Source organism: Achroia grisella, unplaced genomic scaffold (genome assembly GCF_030625045.1).
Source record: "Achroia grisella isolate CSIRO2021 unplaced genomic scaffold, CSIRO_AGI_Agris_v1 utg1244, whole genome shotgun sequence".
In the NCBI taxonomy this organism is placed as follows: domain Eukaryota; kingdom Metazoa; phylum Arthropoda; class Insecta; order Lepidoptera; family Pyralidae; genus Achroia; species Achroia grisella.
In genome coordinates, this window is record NW_026712605.1 from 423,610 (window position 1) to 434,335 (window position 10,726).

Consider the following 10,726-nt stretch of genomic DNA (forward strand, 5'->3'; position numbering starts at 1 on the left):
AAAAACAATTAAAAAGATATATATTTAAGATGGCATCTCGAATAAACAAATAACAACTTTAATAACAGATTTGTATAGGTACAGGAATGAAATTGCAAATCTGTTACGTAATTGACTTTTAAATGTCATTGTCAAATCAAAAATTCATATAGGACATTTTAACTGCTCATGAACGTCAAATTCATGTTCATGTTCATCAACGTCAAGTTTGTTGCAAATGATAAATTAAGGTATTAATGAAACAAAGTGTATATTTGAAAATAAATTTTGAACTCCTGTTACTGGATCACTTGTCAGTGCAGTTTGTGTGAAGTTTTTAAAACTGTATTTCAATTGTTTGGGTACGTTCCTTCTTGAAATGTTAGTCCAGTTCGATGAATTCTATCGTTGGCTTTAATCATTTACGATAAACCCTGTACATGATGTAATTTTGCGATATTTTCGGAAATACAATCATTTTTTAATTCATAAACATCTTTAAATTTTGTACGTGAATTACGGAACATTTAATTCTATAAAATAAAACATTTTTTTTTAAGTAGTAAATAATACTCGAAGCCAAAAGTGTCCTATATTTATTTTGAAATGACAAATTCGCTAGTATCTACATCTTATAATCTCCACCCCAATTTTAGAAAAAATTAAGCAATCGGTCGGCTTGAAATAAAAAAAAATACTTGTCCATTAAAATTAAATGTGTGCTTTTTCATATAAAACGTACAGAAAGTATAATAATTGGTAGTATGCCACAGTACATATAATTAAAAATTAAGCACCATGCTAAGTAAAAAATAAATACACTTTCCTTACCTATACATTTCTGCGTGCGACAATAGTCGATTCATTTTTAAGCTCATAATAGTATATTTTACTAGAACCTTTGTTTATTTATATGCACTAACGCATGCTTTTATATCTAATTTCGAACTGACCGCTGCGCGGCGCTGGACAGCAAGCGGCGCGCCGATTTAAAAAAGTAAAACGGCGGGAAAATAGTGTACATCACACTTTTATAGTTGAGTTTATTTAAACTGAAATGTATTGAAAAACGCCTTAATTATGTTATACGTGCGTATTTAACACACTCAGCTCAGGCTGTAATTTCGTCTAGTGTCATATAACGATCATAACGCACATATATCGTAATATACTATAACATACAGTGCTTTACACATTAATGAAATTATTTAGTAATAAAAAATGGGCTTAAAAATGAATGTTTCCTAAAATCCAAATGTATAAATACAGCAAATAAATCAATGTTGAATGTAAACATATTAATTAATGAATTTCAACCGAGGTAGAACTACAATGATATTGTATAAATACGCCAGACAATAAATTATTTATCACATATTATATCACTTGTTTTTTTTTTATTCCCAACATAAAACAAAGAATACAATAAATATTTTATTAATGATTATGTTAGGGTGCTAATTTAATGTTTTATTTTGACGACCTCGGTGGTCTAACACACCATTTTACTTACGATGGTCGTGGGTTTGATTCCTCAAATATTTGTATTCATGAGTATGATTGTTTGTATTGTAATTACATTGTTTTGTTTTTTTTTGTAATTACATAGAAAACACGCAGACCAACTACGTGTTTTCTATGTAATTACAAAAAATATATAACAGCGGTCTAGTACTCATAACACAGGGTCTGCTTAGCTTCGGACTAGATGTTGTTTTGTGAATGATCCTGGGTTATTGTTATACATTTCTTTTAATGGGCTATAATGGAATTATTGACCCCCATGCCCTAACGTACGGTGGTGTATATTAAGTCTCGAACACTATTATAATAGTTCCAAATAAAACTAATGCATTAATGTTATATCAATAAAATATATATTTACAATTTTATAACAACATTCACTTATGACTAACTAGTTCAATCCTGTGATGGAACAGCACATAAATGCTAGCTGAGACAGAATATATGGCGTATTGAGTATGCATACCAAGGAATCCTGATTAAACACCTTGTTTTTGTCACATTTTCACTTATGAGTTACTAATGAATCATATATGTAGGTCAAATTAAAATTTTGCAGTTTCCATGTTTTTTTCTACTAGTAATCACCCGACTAATTATCAGAATCTGACAAATCACTGCTATATTGTTCCCTGTACTGTTCTGTGTCTTCATCCTGTCCGTAATAAAACCCATCATCACTATCATCCCTATAGCCACCACTCTCGTCCAATTCTGTAATCTTCACTGAATGAACTAGACTGTTACCGCCTATTAAATCGGGATCTTCTGACAGTACCTTTGCTTTATATTTAGCATATGCCATTCCGTACCTTTTTACATCCTCTTTAAAAAGATCGGGTGGTTCATCATATATTTTATCTTCTCCAGTGTCACTAGACAGATCGTCATCTGAAACAGGTGAATGAAACTTATTACCACTAATTTGTAATAATGATATCCCTGAACAATTCACATGGCGCCATCTAGTCCCAAATTAAGCAGAGCTTGTGTTATAGGTACTAGATAACTGATATAAATAGATATATATTTTTTGTAAATACATACATAATATACATACATACCAAACAACCTGACAGATAAAAACAACCATACTCATGAATACTAATATCGAATCCATCGGAAGTAAAGTGGTGTGCTAAACCACTAGACCACAGAGGCGTAGGATAGAGTAGATAAGAGAGTAGGAGATTATTTTCTTGAAGAAGAAGAATTGACTTCTAAGATCGAAACTACATTTCGAACTGACAGTACTGTGTCTTTAATAGACCTACAGGAATAAAGATATGTTGATTTTGATTTTAATAATTGTATTTTGCATCTATTTAATTTATAAAATCTCCTATAAAATTTTATAATAAAAAAAAAATGATAGTTTTTCTCACATATTTTGAATATATAGACAGTTCAATTTTTATAATATCTAAACATTTAGCATAGGTCTGGGCTAACGGTTTACGCTGGCGGGTCACAAGTTGAGGATGATAAAATAAGCAAGAGGCCAGTTCTGTTATCCCATTGTAATTTATTCACCGGATTTCCAGGAGAAACTGCATAGAGTACCTGGTATGCACCATACCAGGCCCAATGGCCTGGCCAGGCCAAATGATCCTATTGTTAGCAATGAAATAGCAATCTATTTCATTGCTAACAATAGGATCATTTGGAGAGAAGGGAATTGTTAGTAATGTGGAGTCATGACCCCTTACTAGCAATGTACCATGTCAGATTGACCTCCACGCGGTTCCCCCTGGAAACCATCGTGATAAATTCCTGGTAAATTTGTCATGATGGGCTAACTGACCTGACCTCATGTTCGTTTTATCATCTTCCACTGGTGCCCCACCAGTGTAAACCGTTAACGCAGCCGGATACAACATTCCATTATCATCCATAAAAAAATAGGATCATTAGTCCACATTACTAAGAATCCTCGTCCCCTAAAATCTAAAGATTCCACCAGCGTATAGCGTAGCGCAGGCGGGTATACCATTCCATTATCATCCATAAAAAAAATCTAAAGATTATATAGTATGATACGCAAAATACCTAAGCTAATTTACCTAAAGTACACCTCTCCACTGCTCTCACCATATCTTCTTCGTCTATACTACTCGGCTCCGAATCTGGATAGTCATTCCGCCAGTTATTCTCATCATTTGAGTCATCTTCATCATCATTATCAGTGGATGGACTGCGTCGTCCATTGTCACGGTGGGAACCAAATATTAAAGCTGTTTCGTAATCTTCTATACTGGAAATAAGATTGCGAGTAGGGGATTATTTATAACTATTGGTGTCCACAGTTTCACCCACATGAAATTTTTAGCTTGTTATTTGTAATTGTTATTGTATTTACTTTTTACATAACTAGTGAGAGTCATCAAGGAGTCAGAATGGGTTTTATGAAGATGTATCTTTCATTACTCTTTCATATAAAATTACTGAACAGTTTCAAATAAAATTTGTTATACATATAGAACATATCTACTTTATCTTGTGTCTACCAAATTTTATTAACAAATATGATACATTTTAACCAAATTTAAAATTCAAATTCAATTCATGATTTAACACATTCCATGAGTTTTATAATTAGTATATTTCAATATGCACCCTGACAGGGCAAGTAAACATAACAAATCTATTATTTTAATAAATTATCAGTATTTAATATTACTTATAACATACAATTTTATATTATTAATTTATTTAAGTAGGCAGCTCCATGGAATACAGCTAATAATCCATAGATAATGAAAATTATTTCTCTTAGAATACATAGACTTCAATCATAAACACTCTTAACACTTACCTAACTATATTATCCAACATGGTAACATCAAAATCTTGTTTAGCTGCTATATATAAATCATATGCATATTTAACATTATTTTCCTTAGTGTCTGCCTTTTCTAAATCAACCAAATGGTAGAGTTGATCACTGTCATCATTATCATTTTCTCTCAATCCTCTACTACAGTTCACCACTTCGTACCGACTCTGGCTTGACACATCTTTTCTTTCTCGTCTAATTTTGTCTATGATTTCATTAACATCATGTGTTGGTTTTAATTTTACTTCACTTTTTGGTGTTATATCTTTGACATTAATTTTTTCCTGTTAATTTTAATAATATCAATTTTATATACAGTTATTTGGTGTGGTTATGTCTACAACTAACAACACATGGATTGGAAACAACGCGCCGAAATAATACCACTCCAAATATGAATGTACAAAAAATTGGCGCGTAAAACTTACAATGCTTTTAATACTAGTAGTCTAAAATAGCATGTTTTCAACAAATGTGTTATAAAGAAATAAATTAAAAAAAAAAGACATGAGCTAAATTAACAAATTCATATAAGCTCTTGGTGAATGATGAGTTTGTTTTAATAATTCATTGAGGTTATAAGCATGAGATACGATAATAAATATGTTATCAATTAACAAAGCATGTGGTAAATAAATTGCAAATATATAAAATGAGTACCTGAGTATCAACAGTCCCTCTAAATACAAATAAAGAGGGTGACAGCTCTTCTGTTGCTGTTTTGATGCGTTTACACATGATAACCAGTGCATCTTGAGGATTGTCTTCTAATCGACGTTTTACTCTCAACACTGTCGAAGTCGACATTTTACATAAATTTAATTAGTTAATATTTTTTAGACTAAGACAGTATAGAAAGATACAAAAATTATTTTGTTAATTTCCAAAGAAATACATTATACAATAAATTTACAAACATCTTCTTCTTCTTTTCTTCTATGGCAATCGGTCGTTATTTTTACGACCATTTATGCCAGCGTCATGTATCAGAGGCACGCACTGGAGACAAAAAGTATATCCAAAAGACTAAGTAATTTTAGTCTTTCTGGTGTAGAAACTGGAAAGGACAACACAAATTTGGTTAGTAGTTAATAGAGTACATATATAATATATAGGTAGATATATTTTGTAAGTAGGTTACAATTTATTTAATTAATACATATTTAGATTTTAATGTTATTACTTTTAATGAAATTTACAATTATCCATAAAACATTAGGATTTTCAAAGGAAATTTTTAAAATATTCGCTAAGTTGACTGGCAGGGGAATTTTTTCTTTAATAAGCTGTGGATACACTAAATTGGAGCGGTTTAGTGGGCAAGAGAAGAAAATATGGTTTAAATCTCCCTCCTCATATCCACATTCACAAAGGGAGTTATCTCTGATTCTAAGTTTATGCAAAAATACTGGTGAGCAACAATGCCCTATGCGCAATCTACATAATATAGAAACAATATTTTTCGGCAATTTTTTATATTTGGCGAACCAAGGCTTTACAGGTATGTTTGGTTGAATAAAATAGTAAAATCGACCAGTAACTTTTGAGGAATCTTTCCAACTATTTGTCCAAGCATCACGGAGGTCTTTTATAGGGTAGGCTATAATATCACTACAATCTATTTGGTAGTACTTTCTATCTCCACCATAGCTAGCTGCAAATTTTGCTAGTGAGTCTGCACACTCATTGCCTATAATTCCACTGTGAGCAGGAATCCAAATTAAAGCAATCTCTATCCCCCTATCTGCACATTGTTTTATTTTAGCTTTGATGTCCAATATGATGGTACTTCGGGATCTGCTTTTAAACTGATTCCCTCTAAGGGATTGCATACAACTCAAAGCATCCGAAAATATGACACTTTTATGAATATTGTGTGCCTCGATAAAGTGACACGCCTCTAGTACTGCTAAACATTCTCCTGTATAGACCGAACATATCGGAGGACACTGATACTGCATAGCTATTTTTGAGTTTTGGTAATACACAGAAAATCCTGTGCAATCTGTACTTGATAATTTAGAGGCATCTGTAAAAAAGCGGTGATGATATTTCCAGTAATTTTCAACATAAATGTTAAATTCCAAATTTGCTTCGATTGTATTTTTATGTATGCCAGTCTCTAATATTACGTTCGGTTGAAATATTAATGAGCCATAACTATATTTATATAACGGCCACTTAGTTACCCTGTTCATAGGCGCATGTTCCATCAGTTCTTTCAGTCTACGAAAACTTTTGATAATCGGTGGAACATTAACAGGAGAGAGATCACTCAGTTCCTTTACAGATGTTAGTATGGGATGACTGCTGATATAAAATGCTTTATATAAGAATCTGTCAGATAGATATTGCTGACGCAATAGAATAGGGGGGTCTACACATTCTACCTGAAGGGCATTACGAGGAGATGATCTCATGCATCCTGTTATTATACGCAGGCACCTTGACTGAATGCCTTCTAACTTATGTATAGCCATTTTATTACATGGTAAGAGTATAAAAATTGCGTAGTCCATAACGCTTCTTATCAGTGCATTGTATACAAGCTTTAGACTATACGGATGAGCACCCCACCAGACGCCAGTTAGAGCTCTAAGGATGTTAATATTTTTTTCACATTTGGCTATTATATATTCTAAGTGGGGAACACCTGTCAGCCTTGAATCCAAGTACGCACCAAGGAATTTCACCTTATTGTTTGTTGGGATAGGGATACCAGCAATTTCAAGAGCACAACCAGGTATTGAGCGTCTTCTGGAAAATATGACAACTCTACTTTTTGTAGGTGATAATTTAAGATTATGTTCCTCAAGCCACGTATTAAGAGAGTCGAGCGATATCTGCATAGAGGATACAGCAGAGGAAATATCCTTATCAGAGATGTATAGAGCCAAGTCATCTGCATATTGAAGTATGCGGCAATTGTCATTCAATGATAGATGTAAATCATGAGTATAAATACTAAATAGCAAGGGACTTAGAACTGAGCCTTGTGGTAAACCTGTCCAGACAGTTCTTGCTTGACTCGGATTATTTAGAGCACGGAGGCTGATTTGTCTTTCCATTAGCAGACTGCATATAATCCGGATCATCTTTGCTGAGATATTCAGATTTTGCAACTTGTGCCTGAGTACTGAAAGACAAACGTTATCATATGCAGCTGAGATATCAAGGAATACTCCTACCACTGACTGTTTTTTAACAAATGAAGCCCTCACATCCATTACAAGTGTTCCTATGCTATCCAGTGTACTAAAGCCCTTGCGGTATCCAAACTGGGATTTGGAGAGAAGTCCTTTACTTTCCACAAACCATTCTATCCTGTTTTTTATTAAGTGTTCTAATAGCTTCATAAGTGTGGATGATAGGGCAATAGGGCGATAATTTTCTGCATTATCTGGTTGTTTACCGGGTTTCAATATAGGGATAATAATTTGTGTTTTCCAACTAGGAGGCAGTGTGCAAAATTTGTAAATGTAATTTAGTATGTCTAAAAAGTACCGTTTCAATGATGGATCAGCATTCTTAATGAATGAATAAGGAATCCCATCAACTCCCGGGGAGGAGTCGCGTACACTAGAAAGAGTGATGTTTAATTCATCCATGGTAAATGTATCATCTAAAACACTGTCCTGAACAGTAAAATTATTAAGGCTGGTGAGGCATACATCTTGAGCCGGTACTGATGGAGGGGCCAGTTTGTCAAATAATATTTCTACTGTTTCCTTTGACATTGCTGAGGAGCCTCGAGAAATACATGCCTTTCGGTACCTATTAATATTACGCCAAACAAGAGATGAAGGTGTGCGAGGTGTGAGACTGTCACAAAATTGTTTCCAACTATCTCGTTTCTTCTTATGGAACAAGCGTTTCGCTTTAGCAGATGTACATTTAAATTTGATGAACTTTTCTAATGTCATGTCAGTATTATAGGCATATTCTGTTTCGTTACGGGATTTTATCATTGCAGTGCACTCTTTGTCCCACCACGGAGGTGAAACTTTCTGTCGTTTAGGCTTTTTGAGAGGGATGCTTTCGCTCGCACTGCTGTCAACAACTTCTATCATCTTTGAATATGCGACTAAAATGTTATTTCGATTTATTATAGGTAAAGAGTTAGTTTTATTTTCTGTCAACTCAGTATATAAATCCCAATTAGCTGCAGATAGGCGGTATTTCAATAGAGGTGGTAGATTTTTCTGTGAAAGTATCTTAGATGGTAAAGAGATGAGAATCGGGAAATGGTCACTACTGTGAGACATTGGTAAGCACGACCAATGGAAAAGAGAGGCTAGATCTGGGGAGCATAATGAGACATCAACACAACTTTTGCGTTGACCTGGGTAGGTTCTACGAGTTGGTGAACCATCATTAAGAACACATAGGTTTAGTTCATCTACTACCTCTGATAATAGTGAACCAAAATGATCACAGGTTTCAGATCCCCATGAAAAGTGATGTCCATTAAAGTCACCTAGGGCCAGAATTGGTGGGGGTAAATTTTCTATTATACTTTTTAAATAGGGAATCAAACAAGATTGAGGATCAGCAACATAAATGGAAACTATGGAGATGTCTAAAACTCTCACAGCAACAATATTGATATCATCAGCATGAGGAGGTAGATTGATGAGAGAACTAGACTGTGAGTTCTCAACTAAGATGACAGATCCAGCATAACCATCCTGTCTGTCATCCCGATAACTGCAATATCCAGGAAAGTTAAAAACTGAACCTGGCCTTAGCCAAGATTCAGTTATACTGAGAATTGTGGGTTGGTATTTTTTAGTAAGGTAAGAGAGTTCGTGTTTTTTGCTTCGTAGGCTTCTAGCATTCCATTGTAGGACTTTTAGATCCATTATGGTTTTTGATAAAAGCAAGAGATACAATTTGATCAGCAACGTGGTCTGGAATTGTTATATTATTTTCTGATATGAATGAAGTTAACATATTAAGTATTAGTTCTAAAGTCTTAAGGGGGTTTTCTTGTGGGGAGTCACTAGATAGAGAAGGAGGATTTTTTGAAAGAGCACAACCATTTTTCATAGTAGAGGGAAAGACATAACTATTAACAATTTCTTCATGGGCATGACGGTCATACCCAGGTGTCTGGGCAGGGCGGGATTTGGGTTTTAGGAAAATAGTTTTTTTGTACGATGTTGTAGCGTTTTGATTTGATTTTCCTAATTTGTTTTGAGATGTAAATTTAGGTTGGTGATAGGATGTAGGAGGTTGACGATGAGACATTGAAGCTGTGACGTCTGCATATGAACGGGTAGCAGGTGGAATATGTTTAGATGCCTCATCATATGAAATTGCTTGTTCAGCCATCATAGCTTTTATGTTTTTCTGTCTTAGATATTCAGTGCAAGTTCGGTTAGTTGCATAATGATGTCCAGAACAGTGAAGGCAAGAAGCTTCAGTTTCTGAAAAGTCACAGGAGGAACCTAGGTGGTTCTGCCCACATTTATAACATCTTGGCTTCGATCTACATTTATCTTTTGTGTGACCATATCGGCAACAACTATAGCACTGAACTATGGGATATTGGTATAACTCTATAGGAAGAGAATTATAACAACAGAAAACATGTTTTGGTAAGGTTTGTCCATCAAATGTTAAAACTACTGTTTGAGTAGGTTTCCACTCAACTGATTCATTGGAAGTAACTTTTCTTGATAGTCTTCTTGTTTTAATAATTTGTCCACAACCAGTTGGGACTTTTATGTTTTCTATTATGTCTTCGTGTGTCCAATCTGTTGGAATGTCACGGACAAGACCTACCCTAGTGACATTATATGATGGAATAACTGCTGTATAGCCTTTTTGTATTAATAAACTGTTAGATAGGAATGCATTTGCATCAGCAGCTGTTGTAAACTCTACCGATATTCTATTGCGGCCTACACGTTTAACACCATCTGGCAGAATATTAGCAATTTTATTTTGATATAAAAATTGTCCAAACTTAATAGGATGAATGGTAGTGCCTGATTGAGAGTCTGTCTCTATCCGTGATACGTAAACAAGATAGCGGGATTTATCGGCATGTGAGTATTTTACTCGCCCTACTACCTGTTTTGCTACTTTATTAGGAGTTGGATTTTCTGAAGTGGGGTCTAGGGTTCTTTTCCTAGTTGAAGTCTCGAAATCTTCTGATGGCACTGTTAAGACAGGTGAATAAACAAATAAGTCACCAGATGGGTCGGGGGGTTCATCAGGAGGCTCATTGCCATCCATGTTGTGTCTAAGTCGATTTACTATTTAAAATTAGTTTATACAAATAGTTTTACTACTAACTAATACTAACCACCACCAACACACATATACAGCACTAACACAATACACCAAAAAGATTTAAAGTGTCGTACAAAAGACTTATTT

At 34.2% G+C, this 10,726-nt stretch overlaps 1 protein-coding gene across 1 annotated transcript; it reads right to left on the reverse strand.

The window, feature by feature from the left end:
- Positions 1–1,863: 1,863 nt before the first annotated feature.
- On the reverse strand, positions 1,864–5,251 carry LOC131854707 (probable RNA polymerase II nuclear localization protein SLC7A6OS). The gene is made up of 4 exons (XM_059205845.1): positions 5,000–5,251; positions 4,319–4,623; positions 3,567–3,757; positions 1,864–2,394 (listed from the first exon to the last, which is right to left on the reverse strand). The coding sequence occupies exons 1-4, from the start codon at positions 5,144–5,146 to the stop codon at positions 2,096–2,098; spliced, it is 942 nt and encodes a 313-aa protein (XP_059061828.1). The 5' UTR covers positions 5,147–5,251; the 3' UTR covers positions 1,864–2,095.
- Positions 5,252–10,726: the final 5,475 nt, after the last annotated feature.